At 48.8% G+C, this 18,504-nt stretch overlaps 1 protein-coding gene across 1 annotated transcript in view; it reads right to left on the reverse strand.

Moving 5' to 3' along the window:
• The window catches only part of LOC119444752 (uncharacterized), an 87,618-nt gene extending 74,358 nt beyond the window's left edge, over positions 1–13,260 (reverse strand). Inside the window, exon 1 of the mRNA XM_049664729.1 lies at positions 13,188–13,260. Within this exon, the coding sequence (XP_049520686.1) occupies positions 13,188–13,214 (27 nt within the window). The 5' untranslated portion in view covers positions 13,215–13,260. The remainder of the gene's footprint in view (positions 1–13,187) is intronic.
• Between the last annotated feature and the right edge of the window lie 5,244 nt (positions 13,261–18,504).

Here is an 18,504-nt window from a genome sequence, read left to right on the forward strand (position 1 = left end):
ATAGCACTCCATGTATACGCATCCCTAGCAAAAATTCTAATAGAAGTTTGTATTAGTCTAATACAGTTTTGTATTAGTTGTATAAGTTTTGTATTAGACCACTATAGAAATTTCTATTAGTCGTACTGATTTACCTCAAGACCAATAGGCCCTGTGTACTAGACTTATTAGTCTTATACAAACAGTGTTGCGTGTCTACTACTATCTCTATTAGACTAATAGGTCCTATTGGCCTTATACAGATTGTTGCTGGTCTGATACAACATGTATTGCTGGATTCCACAGCTTTTGTTTGCTGGTGAAAGTTGATGAAACAAATAGATTAGCAGACCGCTTGCTTGCATGGAGAGGTGTCTCTATTTAATCACTGAATAATTAAAAATTCCGCTGTACCATTGTGCAGCAGACTGCGTTCGCACGTTTGCATTAGTTTCAGCGAACTAAGCCAGTGAAACTGGCTATCTCTCAGCGACATATACAATAGCGACGTGCGCCTACATGGTCTTGCCAATTTTGCGTCGCGATGAGTCGTTGAGGAAACAGCTAGTGCATGGGTTCTCAAAGTGGGTTCCGCGGAACCTACGGGTTCCGCAGGCCCCTGCTTGCGGTTCCGCGAGCCACTGATAAATTTTCTCTGGTCCCGCTCCCGACAAGTGTCTAAAACGGCGAACACGAGGTGCGCTTAATCCAAAGAACCTCCATTACCCATGCCCGAGTGTCAAAAAGCACATCACAGTGCGTAACAGCTAGCAACGCGCGAACTGCGCAATAAATACGCAAGCAGCTTGTAGCCACCCAACCTCTGAGAACGGGCAGCGCGCCTAAGCTTTCGCACTTGAATCTCGGAGGCCGTAACTTACCACCATGCGCCTTTCTCCTATTTGTAGATAGGGTAGGTGCCGATAGCGTGCGCACTGACCTATACGTTGAAGGGAAAAAAAAAAAAGAAAAAAAAAAAAAAACCCGCGGAGCACCGCAAATGCGCGCCGCATAAGAGCAAGAACGGCGTAGCGTCCAACCGAAACGAAGCGGCGCAGTCCGCATCGCCGTGGTCCTCAGCGGCAATCGTACGCGGCACGTGACTGACAGCAACGCCGAAGCGCTTCGTGCCTAATTGTGCCTTTAAAGCCTTTATTCTTGCGTTTATCGCCGCGCGTAACACCGCGTTGGCGGCTAGCCGCGTGCCTCCGTAAGTGCGTAGTCGCTATCTCTGATCGCGTCGATAACCACCGCAGTTTCGTCCGCAGCGGTTGCGGCAAATAGTAGTTTCGTTTTCACTCGATGAGCGCGTCGGCTGCGTGCCTTCACAACTGCGTAGTCGCCTCCCATGGTAGCGTCGATAGCGACCGCAGTTTCGTCCGCACTTCTTGCAGCGAAAGGTAGTTTCGTTTTGACTTGGTGCGTGCGTCAGCCGCCTGCCTTCTGAACCGCAAGATCGCCGTCCATGATCGCGTCGATAGCGGCCGCGGTTTCGTCGACAGCAGTTGCGGCAAGCAGTAGTTTCGCTTTTACTCAGTGCAAAGCTGTCAAAGATAAAAAGCACCGGCTACATCGCGATGGACGGACAATTTGTTGGCGAGCAGCTGAGTGGCGAAAAAATAATCGGGATGTGCGCCCGTTGGTGCAAAGCGCGTCTCAGATGAAAACGCGCGCCGCGAAGGATGTCGCGAGGCCTTCGCCGCTGCTAGCGCTAATCAGTCATGAGATGAAGAGAATTTCATCTTCCGCACTGGTCTTGTGCTAAATAGAAACAAGATTTGACGATTCATTGAGTAAATAAAAGTGTGTTGACGTAGTGCAGCATTTGTTTGTTTTCTTGATACCCTCGATAATTCGGTTAAATCGGGGGGGGGGGGGGGGGGGGGGGTTCCTTGGTACTTTATGGAGCTTAGCAGGGCTCCCTGGGATGAACGTACCTGAGAACCCCTGAGCTAGTGTTTACAGCACAGCGAATACTTCCGCACAAAAAAAAAAAAAATAAAGGCAGAACAACCAGCCGTAATCTGCAAGGCAGAATCGCAGTGCCCGGTCAGCTAACGAATGACGGTGCAATGGCAGCAACCATATTTGTTTGCGCCTGAAGCCATGGCAGCTGCCATGTCAAGGCGAGGCGTCACGCGAGGAGTGCGTGGGACCCGTGGTGTTTGCACCTGCGCAATCTCATTCGTGCAGTAGTATATTTTGATAGTTTTATCCTATGGCTGCTGTTAATACTTCAAAACAACGCAAGGCAACTGTTCTACCCCTGTTCTTCGCGGCTTTGTGAATTTATCAGCGTGCATCAATGTGCAGCGTTTTCCCCGGCGCCGATTTACCATTTCGAGGTAATTATACTTCTTATTTATGCTTCTGTAGTACAGTATGAAGTGCTTTCTTCTTTTTTTTTTATCCTGACGGTGGACGTAAGTACAGTGCCGTCGGGCCGATTACTGTGTGCGTTGCAGCAATAACATGCCTGTTTCCGACAACGCTGTGCAAGATTTCTGTCTAGAGTTCCGTATATCTGTCTACAGTTTCGATGGGACACACATCTTATGTTGATTTTGTGTGCTTTATAATTGTCCTGTGATGTCAGGTATCGTAATTTTATTGCGATAGCAATTATATGGGCACTCCAAACCAGATTTCTGCCGTCGGCGTCGCGTCGCCGTCGCCGTGAGGTTCCGTATGACGTCAACGGCGATGAAATCGTCGCCGCGCTCCGGACGCTGTATGTGCGAGTGAAAGGGCGCGAGGGACGCGCGCTTTCACGGGGAGCGAACGCACGTCGGAGAGCAAACGCGCGTTCTGCGCCGGGCTCCCTGAAGGCCCGCAGAATTAAGCGTCTCTTTCCTCCTTTCCATATATAGAGAGCAAACGCAACTTTCTCCGTCGCGCGAATGGCTGTGGGGGGACGGGAGGGAGGGAGGGAGGGGAGGCGATGTTTAGCTGCGGCACCAAATACGTATTTATATAAAAACTCCGCGCGCGTTCGGTGCGAACGCGGGCAAAACGCCGACGGCGTCGACAACAGTTCTGCGCGTTACTGGTGCTGCTGCATGTCCAAATTAATAGAGCTGATAAAACTACTATCCTTACTCCGTATAGCTCTAATAATTTGCTATCGCAATTGGTGCTTCGCCTTTTGGGTGAAACTGCGACAACTTTTTTTATTATGATAAACATTTTGAGCTATCATATATCAAGTGTCCTAAAATATTGGCGAGCCACATCATTCTAATTTGGAAGCAAATATTGCCAGCTTAAATGTTTAGTGGTAGAACTAGCACCCCTGCTTTTAACTGTTTCTATACGTGTGCATTTTTGTGCCCAGGTTTTTTTAACCACTTCCTCAAAAGGACGTCCTCTGGTCGAAGTCAATGAAAAGGTCTTAATCAAGATTGCTGACCTGACGAAGATCTCGAAAGAGGAATCTGTGAAAAGACATGCTGTGCTAATAAATGCTTCAAGCAATTTTACCTGTTTTTCGTTACCTGGTGCATTGCAACATTTTCTTTCACAGCAATAGACCTATTAGACTAATACTAATAGGCCTATTAAACTAATACACAAACAGGCCTATTAGACTAATACACTAATAGACCTAACTAGACTAATAGGCCTATTAGACTAATACACCAATATCTATTAGACTAATACACCAACAGACCTAATAGACTGTATTAGTATCAATAACCTAATAGGCTATTAGTTTTTGTATTGGAATTTTTGCTAGGGATACCGGTTACGGTGCAACTGAGTGAGACGAAATACCGGTTATAATGCGGCTTCCGCAAGAAAATCTCGCCAACAAGGGCCGTAGCGAGCACGCTTCTCAACGAAATTCGCCCACCGATGGGAGAGGAGATCAACGAGGGCAATACGGAGGAGGAGCATGAGACGTGGAGCATGAGTCCAAGGGCGATAAAATCGTCGCCATGCACCGGATGTGCAAGTGAAAGCGCGTGGGGGACGCGCGCCTTCATGGAGAGCGAACGCACAGCGGAGACCAAACGCGACTTCCATCGCGCGAAAGGCCGTGGGGGTATGAGAGGGAGGGAGGGGGGGCGACGCTGTGCTGCGGCACCAAATGCGTATCATGCAACCGGGTGCAAGGGGAACTGGCGACGCAATCTCCCACGCGAAAGGAGCAAAGCGGGAAGGCAGCACGAGAGGGGGGGGGGGCGGCTTCTACTCTGCCAAAAAATACGCCGGCTGTCGGTGTTGTCGCGCGCACTGTATCTTGAAAGCAATTTCCACACAGCTCTGACCATTGTATGCGCTGTGCTTCTGCCGCTCAGTTTCCGTTGAAGCGACATACCGCACGAACCTTCGCTCGCTGCGGCGCGCGCATTTCCCCATGCCAGCGTTTTACAGTGGTTGTCTGCAGTCATCGAGTCTATTCATGTTTGCTTGTGCGCGTTGACACCACGCTTGTTAATTCAGTTAGAAAGCGAATGTGTCAAGTTTATGCAGCCAATAAAACTACTATCCCTACTTCTTATAGCTCTCTACTACAGTATAGACCACTTATAACGTAACCGCTTATATTGCAGGACCGGATATAGTGCGGTCTTTTTCAACTCCCGTTAATTTTCCCATAGCACTCTATGTATACACGTATCGCTTATAGTGCAGTTGCGGGAAACAAAATACCGGTTACAGTGCGGCTGCCTGGGAGTACAGAAGTCAGCGGAGACGGCAAACGCTCCCCTCAAACAGGCGCCCCAAGGAGTGCTCGAGGAAGAAAGAGAGACGAAGTGGAGGAGAAGGGCACGTGGTGTGAACGAACAGCCAGTGAGGCTGAAACCAGAACCTTGAGTGCGAGTCGTGAAATATCACGGCGCGCATAGCGAGCGAGGGCCACGAAACTGCCAAGGCCGGCCTAGCTCGCTTCACGATAACGGCAGTCAACGAAACTTCAGGGAGCGGGCGGCACCAGCACGGCATGGGGAAGGGCACACGCAGAGACCGTGGAATATGAGGGAGGAGGGCAGCAGGGAAGCGGATTTCGCCTCGGCAACTCCGCCGCTTCGGTGGCTCCTCTCGCCCTCCCTCACTTTCGACTGTCACCGTGCGCGCCCGCCGCCGCTACAGCCGGCCCGGCGCCAGCTCCCCGAAGTTTCGTTTTCTGCCGTTATCGGGAAGCGGGCGTTGGCCGGCCTGGGACAGCGCCGCTGCTTCCCTCTGTGCCGTAGCCGCAGTGTGCAAGGTCAACACGTGACTAGAAAGTAGAGGAAGCATAAAGGAGAAAGAAGGGTTCACTGCCATTTTCTACGCGTGGCTACGGTAGCGTGGCTGAGACGTCGGCACGTACACGCATGTTCCGGCGCAGCCCAGAATCGGCGACATTGCCATTTGAGAGAGGGTGAAACTTCCGCCGCGTTTTTTCTTTCTTTTTTGTTTGCGCGCGACATTGAGGGGTCTCTCCTAAGCTTTTACTCTATGGCAGTGGCGGCGCAATGCCGGTTGGAGGCGCCGCCGCGTGATTTGGTTCGAATTAACAAGATTCGACTGTAAATTGCATGCAAACGTTCTAGCTGCATTCCTTGACTGTCGCATACGTGTGGCGGCTCGGTGCACATGTTTTGCATATGTGCAGCCTTGAAAATTGTTGCTTTGGTTATAGTGCGGTACCGCTTATAGTGCGGATATTCGTGACTCCGGTGACTTGCGTTATAAGCGGTCTACACTGTAATTTGCTATCGCAATTGATGCTTCGCCTTTCGGGCGAAACTCAGACTTTTTTAATTATTACTTTGTACGCTTCATGCGAAGATCGTGGGTACTTGGAGATTAACCTTTCAACGTTGGTAAATTTAAACGGATGTAAAACTCCCAGTCACACGCTTCGATTCACGGATACGCGCGACTGCTTGGTCTACATGTTTTGCATACGTGCAGGGCTTCAAAATTGTTTTGGTTATCGTGCAGTACCGCTTATAGTGCAGATATTCATGACTCTGGTGAATTACGTTATAAGCGGTCTACACTGTATCTGCTCGCAGCAGAGCTACTCGGTGTGCCCACGCGCTGCCGAACATAATCTGGACACTCGTGCGCGTGCAGTGTCAACACCTAAATGTTCTTACACCGTGGTCTGGATTTATCCTTTTCGTATAGAGTGGCTCAATTCCAATGCTGTTCTTTTATTGTTGTTACACTTATTTTACATGAGTACTGTTTCATTAAAAATCTAGTGGCACAGTTTAGTATACCTTCAAGCTTATCTATGTAGCATTATTGATAAGGATCCCATACAGAATTTGCGTAGGTGGGGTCTGATCAAAGAACAGTATGCTGATTTTCTTAGGTCCCGAGGGGCATTTTTAATTGTTTTAATGACAAGATTCAGTATCTTGCTGGTTTTATTCACGATCATGTCAATCTGCTCGCTAAAGTCAGGCCCTCCAAAAGCATTACCCCCAGGTAATTAACCCCTGATCCTTTTCTAAGTGTGCTTTGACCTATGCTGCAGTTAGTATTGATTAAATGTTTCGAGTTAGAGAAGGTCATTGTTGTGAGGTGAGCTAGTGCCACCACTGAAAGACCAAATGGAACCCCAGGGGGCGCACCAAGCCACAACGGGCATTCGGCGCTGGGACGTGGCAGGAAGAAGCCGCCATATTGTCTGTCTGTACTGAGACAATAAACGCCATTGTTTCATCTTAACAACTGGTGACGAGGATTAATCAAGTTTGGAGCCAGGCTGTAAGAGGCAAACAGTCGTGACGGCGAAGTTGGAGCCGTTTACAGGGGAAGGACACGAATGGGAGGAGTACGTGCAAGTGCTGGAGCAACACTTCATCGCCAACAGCGTCTCAGTTGACAAGCAGAGTGCAGTGTTTTTGAGTTCGTGTAGAAGACCGACGTACTTGTTGCTGCGACAATTACTGGCACCTCAACGACCAAGTGATGTTCCGCTCACGGAAAGTCTTCAGCTGCTTATAAACCATTACGCACTGAAGCCGTCAGTGATAGTACAGCGGTATCATTTTCATTGCCGCACACAAAGGGATGGCGAAGCGGTCAAGGACTTTGTTGCGGAGCTGCGTAAGTTGGCAGACCCTTGTGTGTTCGGCGGGAAATCAGAAAACAACCCGAGAGACCGAATCATACATGGTATTCGGGACGATGCAATGAGACGGCGCCTGCTAGAAGAATCTGAGCTAACACTGGACCGCGCTGTCAATATCATTACCAGCATGGAAGCCGCCGTTTCGGGCGCCATAATAATGACCGGCCAGGTGGACAGCGTGGCCATTAACCGAGTGTCAAGAACTGGCGAGATTGTCGGTGATTGTTATGGATGTGGCGGGCGGCACCACGAGCTATCGTGCAAGTTCCGGAATCTGCGGTGTTTTTGTTGTCAGAAGAAAGGCCATGCAGCAAAGAAATGCACAAGTGGACAAGAAGCTGGAGCAAAGCTGCAGGACACGGAACATAAAGGTGGACGGCAGGGAGTCGGACTGGCGAGATATCAACCTAGGTGTGCGATGAAGGTTGTGGAACCGGTAGACGCGGCATCCGTCAAAAAAATTGGAGAGACAGACGTTGGCAATTTGTGGTCGATAGAGGGCGGGTCGACGAATACCGCTGTTCCACAGTCTCAGGCTGGGAATGTTGTGGAGCCGAAGGTGCCCCCTATTTGTGCCACAGTACTCGTGGAAGGTCAGTCGCTACGCATGGAAGTTGATGCGGGGGCCGTCTACTCGGTGATTGGCAAAGCAGAGTTCACGAGGCTGTTTGCAAGGATGGTGCTGGAAAATTCCGATCTCAAGCTGAGAGGCTAATTCGGCCACCAATCCGCGATCGTGGGGAAAGCGACAGTGCTGGCCAAATTCGAAGGATAGCACGCTTGACTACCATTGTTCGTCGTCAAGAGCGGTATGCGGGCCCTGCTAGGGAGGAACTGGGCGAAAGCTTTTGGTATGCCGCTCGACAGTCTGCTGAATGTGCACTCGGTCGATGACGTGAATGACCTGATAAGCCGATTTCCTGATGTGTTTTCAGAAGGTCTCCGTAACATTGCAGGAGTGAAAGCCAAGATAAGAGTGCCAGAGGACGTGGAGGACGTGAAACCACGTTTCTTCAGGCCGAGACCAGTACCATTTGCTCTGCAGGACATGGTGGCGCAGGAACTACAGCGGTTGCAGTGAGAAGATATCCTCAGGCCAGTGTGGACCATGGAATGGGCGGCACCGTTGGTTCCAGTTTTGAAGAAGGACGGAAAAATCTGATTGTGCGGAGACTTCAAGGTCACGGTAACCGGGCAGCAGATATCGAGACGTACCCGGTGCCATGGGTCGAAGAAATCTGGGCTCAACTGGCGGGAGGCGTGATGTTCTCAAAGTTAAATCTTCGGGATGCATACCAGCAAGTGGAGTTGGATGAGGAGTCTAAGAAATTGGTGACTATCAACATACAGGAAGGACTTTTTCAGTACAACCGACTGCCATTCGGAGTGGCATCAGCACCTGCAATTTTCCAGCGCGAAATGGAGAGTCTGCTTCGCAGCTGCCGCCGGACTGTCATGTATTTCGACGACATACTGGTGTCTGGGGTCTCCGAAAAGGACCACCATAACAATTTGGAAGAAGTGCTGCGGCGACTGAGTGGCGCAGGGTTAAGGTTGAAGCTCCAAAAATGTGTGTTCAAGAGAACAAGCGTGGAATAGCTGGAATATGTCATTGATAAGCATGGCCTGCACCCAGCACCTGAGAAGATCAAGGCCATCGTACAAGCACCGGCCCCATCGGACACACGAGAGTTGCAGAGGTACCTCGGTCTCCTCAATTTTTACCGAAGATTTCTGCCGAACTTATCAACGGTGTTGCACCCATTGCACGTTTTGCTCAAAAAAGACACGTCATGGCACTGGGGGGCTAACAGGAAGCAGCATTTAACGCAAAGCAAGCAGTTACTGAAATCTGCAGAGGTGTTGTTTATTGTGACCACAAGTTACCTCTATTACTGTGTTGTGATGCATCACCTTATGGCATTGGAGTTGTACTGGCACATCGGCTGCAGTCCGGAGAGGAGAAGCCTGCGGCGTTTGCATCAACGCGATTGACAGCAGCTGAAAAGAACTACAGTCAGTTGGATAAGGAGGCGCTGGAAGTGGTGTTCGGTGTGCTAAAGGTCCACCAATTTGTGTGGGGATGATCATTTGAAATTTTCACCGACCACAGACCGTTACTGGGACTGTTCAGCCATGACAGCCGCATACCCCTTCGAAGTTCGCCAAGAGTGCTGAGATGGGCTCTGACATTGAGTGGCTACAACTACAGATTACACTACAGACCAGGAGCGAGATTGGGAAATGCCGACACTTTGAGTCGACTGCCGCTTGCTAGGGCACCGCTGGAGGATTCCAGGATTCAGGATGTGTTCATGTTGGAAGGTGCATACCCAAATGTCCTCTCAGCAGCTGTAGTGGAGTCGGCAACCGATCAGGACCCAGTGTTAGCTCCCTTGCATGTGGCATTGTGGTCTGGAGAACACTTGCCACCAGGGCAAGAGTGGTGGCCTTTGCAAACCAAATGGAGGAATTCTCGGTGATGGAGGGCTGTGTGCTACGACGGAGCCGGGTGGTTGTTCCAGTATCACTAACATACCTGCCAACCTAGCTAGATGAAAATTCGGGAGACCGCCGCGCGAGAGGGGGGGGGGGGGAGGGGGGTCAGAAAAACGTTGAACCCCCCTAAAAAAAGATGTTGCCGCCGTTCGAAACGGCGTACGGGGTACATAGTTCATACTTGTCACGACTATGCGAAGTGACACAGCACAGAAACTCAGTCGTGTATGACCTCAAATACTTGCAAGTACTTATTCTTGGTTTTTGAAAATGCCATCGATCGTTCCAACTAAACTCGGGGAACCAAAGAGTAGTTCGGTATTTGCACTTTGCTTGACAACCTGACAAACCCAACTGAAACCTAGCGCACTCACGATAATATAACGACTGGATTACTAAAAACGCGCGACCCAGACTGAGACGAGCCAATCGGTTGCTCGCCTTCGTGGTGGTGCTGGCGGCCTACTACCACAACTCAAGGTGCACTAACTGCTCCCGCGCTGCTTTCTCGCACGGTTATACTACTGGACATTTAAAAAATTTTTAAAAACCGCTGTGCTGTGGCGGCCACTTTTCGGGAGATTTGAGGTCACGTCCGTACAATCGGGAGATGCGAGAAAAATTCGGGAGGCTCCCGGACAATTCGGGAGAGTTGGCAGGTATGCACTAAGAGCAGTAGTGTTGGACCTTTTGCATGAGAGCCATCCTGGAGTTTAAAAATGTAGTGGCCCGACGTCATGTGTAGTGGCCGGGCATTGATGAGGACATTGCTATGAAGGTGGGCAGGTGCACGGTCTGCCAGGTGTATTGGAAAGCTCCCAAGGCAATACAGCAGGCGCCATGGCCGTTCCCTGAGCGAGCATGGTCTCATCTACACGTTGATTTTGGGGGACCGTTTCAAGGTGTACTTCTTAGTACTCGTAGATGCATACTCTAAATGGGTGGAAGTGGTCTGAGTGACGTCACCGTCGGCGGAGGCAACAATTGCATGCCTCCGCAACATCTTTGCTTGCCATGGATTGGACCATGGCAACATCTTTGCTTGCCATGGACCTGCCTTCACAAGTACAACCTACAAGTCGTTCTTCACTCGTAATGGGGTACCGTCCTACTTTGATTCCACCATACCATCCGGCATCCAATGGGGCCACTGAGAGGGTCGTACAAACTGTAAAGGACAAACTCAAGAAGACGCAGCCTGGGGATTTTGAGTGTCGAGTTGCTAGAATTTTCTTAGCATACAGAAGCACACCCCATGCCCTCACCGGTCGTTCCCCGGCAGAACTATTGATGGGTCAACAGCTCAAGGCGTTAGATTTGCTGAAGACAGACTTGCGCAGCAAGGTACAATTACGACAATTACAGCACAAGGTACGCAGCGATTCTTCAGCCAGAAGAGAACCAGTTCCTCAGGTTGGCGACACTATCTGGGCAAGAAACTTCAGGCCAGGACCCAGATGGGTGCCTGAAGGCGTCGGAGGAGCCACCAGTTCATCAACTGAGGTGCAGCTGGCAGATGGCACAGTGCGGAACCGACATGCAGACCACCTGCGCCTCGGAGGCACAGAGGAGGTGTCCACATCGGGAAGAGGCAGCGACAACGAGCAGCAGACAGAAGCGCTCAGGCAGCCATTATTGGACGAAAGAGAAGCAACGACGCCAGTGCGTTCTGCCACTCTGGGGGGTGAGGCACAAACAAGCGTGCTACCTTGGCTGGCGGAACCGAGTGACCACGCAATTACCAGTCCAGCTGACGCTCCAGCTATTTCCCCGGACACCGGCAGAAATGAGTGACCACGCAAGTACCAGTCCTGCTGGCACTAGAGCTGTTCCCCAGACACCGGTGCTTCGACGGTCGGTCAGAACGCGCCGACCCGTGCAACGGTATTCACCGTAACTCGAACTTGGGACGAAAGGAGTGTTGTGACGGGAGCTAGCGCCACCCTTGAAAGACCACATGGAACCCAAGGGGGCGCACCGAGCCACAACGGGCATGCGGCGCTGGGACGTGGCAGGAAGAAGCCGCCATGTTGTCTGTCTGTACTGAGACAATAAACGCCATTGTTTCATCTTAACAGTCATGTGTTAGCATTTGTTAGTATTTAGGGCCAGTTTCCAAGTTTCACTCAGCAAGCAGATATAAAGATCCTGCTGGAACGCTGCGTCTTTTCCGTCTTAAATTGCTCTATAGTCCACGCAGTCGTCTGAAAACAACCTGATGTTGCAGGAAACATTGGAAGAAATATCCTTCACACAGGTTAGAAATAAGTGGCCCTAGCACTGAGCCCTGGAGCACACTCGAAGTAACCCCTCAGCAAATATTTATTTTTTACTGTCAATAACAGATTGTTTTCTAACTCTTAGATAATCGACAATAACATTTATGACACTATCATCAATCTCTAGAGCTCTCATTTTATGCAGGAATGACTCATGAGAGACTGTATTTATACGCTCTTTGGTAATATAAAAACACCGCATCAGACTGTACCCTATTTTCAGCTAGTTCTGCTAGGTCATCCTAGAGCTAACTAATTGAGCAGTACAGGAAATGCCCTTTCGGAAACCTTGTTGTGTTGCGCAGAATAAGTTATTTGACTACATGTGCTTCAATATAGTGCTATAAAGGCTGTGCTCAAATATCTTGGAAGATATGGTATATAACGAGATGGGCCAACAATTACACACAGATGACTGCAAACCGCTCTTGAAGACAGGCACAACATAAGCAGTCTTCCAAACTGTGGGATATGCTCCTGTTTCTAGTGCTCCAATTTTCCCCGACTCAGTCAGTTGTTAATAATTTCCCTGACATTTCCTGGATTTCCCGGGCGCTAGACACCTTGTGTGACAGACACTTAGCACTCTGTTGGGCAGAGAGTCAATCAAGAAGAAGCATTAGGGCACGTAACATGACACCAGCACACAGCTGCTGCTCAAAGATTCGATTAATGAAGCCCGCTGTGGCTGCTAGCACAGATCAAGACACTCAGGTGTTATCCAGTGCTCAGTTCACCTATGGGATCTTCATTAGCTTCTAACACACCACAAATGTCTGCATCTGTATTATACAGTAACAACCACTTATATCAAGCACAATATATCTGCTAAAGATAGTCCTGATATCAGTAGTCCATTGTACTTAGCACAGTGCAAACGAAATTTCTGACCCTGACAAGGAGATATAGTGAGACTTAAGTGCATTTGACTGTAATCATGCAACCATGGCATTTTCATTGAGCTCTAACCTTCCTTCTCAGATATACATCAATTTCCACTCAGAGAGCAACATATCAAAATGATAAATGATATATGAACACTAGTGCATACTACCTCAGTGGATACCAAAGGAAGTTTCAGAAACTAATCTCTGTACACTACAGTAGGCATGAATGTATGCATGTATATTGTTCCTAAATTAACATTTTATTTCAGTTTGCAGTGAGCATTACTGCAGTGCACAAAAGTATTTAATCGTCATTACTCATAAATAAATTGCAATAATATTTACGCTATTTAGAGCAATCAATGAAACCATCAAAGCAGGTCATCCATAAAACCACTGTGGAGTTTACAGTTAGACAGTGGCAACTCTTGTGCAATGAATTGAATATCAGGGAGGCATGCTTACAGAAGTCACAGGTTTCAAGTATTCCATGGTGGCTCGCACGGCTTGGGGTGGCAAGTCAAGGAAGTCATTCCTGAAATCAGCAAACCCAAACTTGCCCATAAAAACATTTAAAAAAAACATCATTTAGGAAAAACAATTTCAAGGTGACAAAATATGAGCAGCAAATGAAATATCGTAGCCAAATGGCTTGATGTAAGAAATGCCAAATAATTTTTGGCTCCACATGCTTAAAGTACAGTGCACTGATCGCAACTCCAAACACTAAAAGCCCATGTAGCTCCGATGCAAAATGGCAGTGCAACTCACTTACATCGAAGCGCTCGGGTGTTTTTATTCAAGGTAGCAATGGGTGCAACGTGGAAGCAGACCAGCCATCAGCACACTTGTACAGCAAATCATGCATGAATATGGTCATGAGACATGTATTTACATTTCGTCTGCTTGTTCCCACGTAGTGCAGTCGCGAGCGTAGACAACAAAACTGTGATTTTCTACCATGCTCCAGTGCGCGATCATGCTCTGTGATCCACTTGTCTCTGCCTCAGTGTTCGTGTAGCACTGACTTATGCCACCAGTCAGGTGTTTCCGTGCACAGCACGCAAATTCGTGCGCTGCGCAAAACGACACAAATTAAAAATTAAATTATGGGGTTTTACGTGCCAAAACCACGATCTAATTATGAGGCAAGCCGTAGTGGGGGACTCCGGACCACACAGCAAGAAAGCGAGAGAGAGAGAGAGAAACGTTTATTATTGAAACAGTGTCCCGAGCGAGGCCCGGTATCACCCTGAGGTGGGAAGGTTCCTTAGTCCAGGAACCCTCTGGCTTTGGCTGCCCTCTTGGCCCTGGCGACGAGTTGTCGTTGGTCTTCCAGGTCCCCGAGGGTGAGCTTGGCCTCCCACGTTTCAAACAGGTGGTCTTCGTTTGCTTGTGGTGCTCTGTTAGCGTCCATTTCCGGCTGCATTTCGCTGTCTTCATGCCACGGGCATTCCAAGAGCAAGTGTGCCAGGGTGTCGGGGACGTTGCATAGTGGGCAGAGGTAGCTGTGGGATGTCGGGTAGAGGCGGTGCATTATAGTGCCGTGTGTGTAGGTATTACTTTGTAGGCGTCTGAGGACCACGCTTTCTTCTTTGCCGAGGTTTGGGTGCGGTGGAGGGTACACGCGGCGCTCGAGCCTGTAGTGTTGCAATATCGCCGAATAGTTGTTGGGTACGGCTTCCACCTCTTCTGCCGCGGGTCGGAGGGCGTGTGGGGCGAGGGGAGCCCGGCTGACGTGCTCGCGGGCAGCGGTGTGGGCCGCTTCGTTCCCCTCTAGCCCCTCGTGTCCGGGTACCCACGTTACGCAGGTGTACGGGAGCGGAGTGCTACGTCGTTGCAGTACCTTGAGTGCATCAGCCGAGATGCGGCCCCTCGAGAAATTTCTACAGGCGGCCTGAGAGTCGGTGAAAATGACTGCTGCGTCTGTGCATGTGGTGGTGGCGAGAGCGATTGCCGCTTCTTCCGCAGTTTCCGGGTTGCGTGCCTTGACGGTTGCCGATGCTAACTCGCGGCCTCGGGAGTCTACGACGCTGAGAGCGTATGCGTTTCGATGCGGATACTTGGCCGCGTCGGTGTAGCGGGCGTCTGGGTCTTGCTTGAATCTTCGTTTGATGGCGTTGGCTCTAGCTTGCCTTCTACTCTTGTGGTATATGGGATGCATGTTGCGCGGGATGGGTGCAATGCAGAGGGACTCTCGAACGTCCGATGGAATTCGTTCTTTCTTGTCCGTGTCTGCGACGTACGTCTCACTGTAGTTCAGGTGTCGGAGCAAGAAAGCGAGAGAGAAAAAAAAAGGGGGGGGGGGGGTTTAGGCTCCTGACGTATGCATCACACGATCCTTCAGCTCCACCATGGGCGAACACAGGGAAGGAGTTTCGCTTGCGGAGGCTAGAAAGTGTGTTTATGTTGGTGGTGATACTCACCTCCTGAAAGCATTGGTTCGCGGCACGAAAATATTTCTGTCTAGACTATTAATGAACCAATTTGAAAAATTCTTGTGGTAGAACACTCCCTGGAGGGTACGTAACAACTTTCAGCATATAACCAAAGTTTTCTATGTGGCCTGGTGAAGGGCCCTTAGTCTGCTCGCAAGCTGATCAGCGCTCTGAAGCCTCATAGTCCCTTTGTTCTTGGCCCTTCTTCTCCGCCTGCTGCACGGTGACTGCCACTACACACAGGCTGTTGGTTCTGACAGTGGCCTTCAACTTGCAGAGCATTTGAACCCATTCCCACTAGTGTAAGCGTGCAATCACGAATAAAACGCCATCAGTGCGGGCCCGTGAATCGCAAAGCGATGAGTATTGCATGTCGATAATGCAATGGGAAGAGGGTCCTTTCACAAGTGCGTATGTCGCGTACGGTGGTTTCCTGAATTCAAACCGTAACCTGTATCCGTAATGTGTAAAGATCCGTCCAAGTGGGGATTGGGTCGGATTCATTTTGGCTAGTCGCGCAGCCCTAAAATGCTGTTCACGGCCGGTGGCACAACTAAAGGCTCATTTACACCAGGCCGACACGACACCAATTTTGGTCTGCCAACTGTTGGCGACTGCGTTTTCCTTCCTTTAAAACGTTGGCTACAGCACCATTCTCTCACCCAAAGAGTGACACATATATTGCAAGTGCGCTACGTACATTGTCGTACTGTGACGTCACTCTCAGGGACACACGACTGCTGTCGCCAACAGTCGGCAGACCAAGATCGGTGTTGTGTAGGCCCAGTGTGAATGAGCTTCAACTAGACATGTCCAGTTCAGCATCCCATGCCTGGCCCCACTAAGTAACAAGATCGAGTGCAGTGGCGTAGCCAGAAATTTTGTTCGGGGGGGGCTCAGGTTGCAGCGCGGCCTCCTCCTTATAGAATTTGTCGAGGGATCAAATGCATGAATAATAACTTCATTGCCAATTCCATTGTATATTAGATGCTGCAAACGAATTATTGAGCGCTATGCACTGTCCATTAAAATATGTATGTTGTCATAAAAGAAGAAATTCGTATGCCCCAAAAATTGTGGCAGAAATAACTGATATCAATGCTTCCGCGTTTTTTTTTTTGTCTAATTAATAAGTAATATAAACATCACATGAACTTTAGAACTATTGACCCTTTTCGCGGAGCAGTTTGTTTTAGAGAAACGAGATGGCGCTCACGGCGGTGCGCAATACCTCTCCTCAGCGACCGCGCACGAATACGAAACCATTACCGCTTCTACCTTGCTTCTGTGCGATCAGCTGTCGGAAATGCAACTGAGTTTTCGCTAACACACTGTGCTCCAATCATGCTAGATTGAATAATGTGGATTGAAGACGTGTGCAGTAGTTGGCTGCAAAAATAGTCACTGGCATGTTAAGGAATAGAATGAATCTGTGTGGCGAAGTTCGCGGACCGCTGCTGCAACTGTCCGAACGTGTTACCGGCACTTCGTGATGTACGGCTTTCCTCGAGGATGCAGAAATTTGCTCATCCTCCAGCCTTGTATCGCTAACCTTCAAAGAAAGGGCTTCATCCCCAGAACGTCGGCAAGAATGAGTACCACTCGTTAAACAATCACAAAGGGAGTAGCGCAGCTTCCTGTCATAAGTTTCGCGCACGTTATCAATACACATCTGTCCAAATGACAGGAAAACTTACGCCCACTCTATCGCCGACGTATCAAGAATGAGTGAATGGACTCACACTTGATTATATGCGCACTGTATACACACAATAAATGACGGACTACACCTATGGCGCACCAATGGTCGAAGCTGAATGTTTCGTGATGGTCCACAAGAGTAAGCAAGTTACTAGCTGTAATATATATTTGCTACAAGGTATTACAACGTACAAAACAGCTACGTTTCGAGCCTTGTGCGCAGCAAGAACAAATCTATCGGATTCGGAACTGAGCACACCCGCGAGTGATTAGGCAGAAAATAATCAGATAGTGGCCACACCGAGGAACTTCGCTGAGTCAGAAACTGACAAGCCACTGCTTCAAAATATTTGCCGAATAAAGAACAAAGAGCAAAACATACTAATCCTGACTGAATTCATAATCGGACAGCTTGGAATACATATTTAACCCAGCTTTTAGAACAAGCACCATATACGCTGCTTATGCTATTTGAATCAGATAGTGGCCACACCGAGGAACTTCGCTGAGTCAGAAACTGACAAGCCACTGCTTCAAAATATTTGCCGAATAAAGAACAAAGAGCAAAACATACTAATCCTGACTGAATTCATAATCGGACAGCTTGGAATACATATTTAACCCAGCTTTTAGAACAAGCACCATATACGCTGCTTATGCTATTTGGACATAGCTTAATCAGCTCCGAAAGCGCTTTTGCATGTTCTCTGAAGCTGTGATCAAACCTTCGTGTCGTCCATCTAGTCACCGTCTTTGATATCTCCGAAAACAGAGGTTTTCTAAGCCGCGCCGGCGTCATACACTTCCATTGTAAACAAGGAGGCAGCGGAGGCAGTTGAGGCAAGCAATGGACGCGTCACCACGTGATCAAATATGGCAGCGCCCACGGGATCGCCGCGAAAAGGGTCAATATCAGTTCGAAACCAGCAAAGCAGTGCATGCAGCTTATATTAAAAACGTAAAGGCGATGAAATGAATAAGTTGAGGACAAATATTTTGATGAATCTTTGTCATTCAATAACCTTGTTTAGATTTTTCTACATATGCAACGGCCAGGAAGAAACCTCAATGAAACTATCCCTCGTTGCAATCGATTGCACAGGAGCAGCTGTAACTCGTCGTGTATTGTAATTACACCGAGATAATACTCGCAGCAGTGAGTACAAATAAAATGTGGGAGTTCTGCAAATTATATATTAGAAATTGCGAAGATAGAATGGAATATACAAATGCGAAGATACAACTCGCTAAAGGGCAAAAAAAAGAGTCGCTGGAAACAAAGTTCGCTGCTTGTATACACAAAACCTCGCAATAAGATATTTAAAAATACGTATGAGTCTCCAATAAATCTACGTATTTAAGCAAACGTCACTGCATATAATGCGTCAAAGAAGACAAATAAACATGTTGCTCAGTCACAGATAGTAAACTTTGCGCACAGAAAGACAGATGATCTAGGCAAGAATATAACTATGATCGCAGAAATCGTGATACGTACTTGGGCCATGCAGCGGTCGCGACAGCGCCATGTGGGTAGAATAATAGAGGAATAATGCATAGATCAGTACGAAAATGTGTAATTTAACTGCCTGCACAACGCCAACAATAATTCTGCACCCAAAATTAAAGGAGGGTATTCCTTC

This window comes from Dermacentor silvarum, chromosome 3, assembly GCF_013339745.2.
Source record: "Dermacentor silvarum isolate Dsil-2018 chromosome 3, BIME_Dsil_1.4, whole genome shotgun sequence".
Classification (NCBI taxonomy): Eukaryota; Metazoa; Arthropoda; class Arachnida; order Ixodida; family Ixodidae; genus Dermacentor; species Dermacentor silvarum.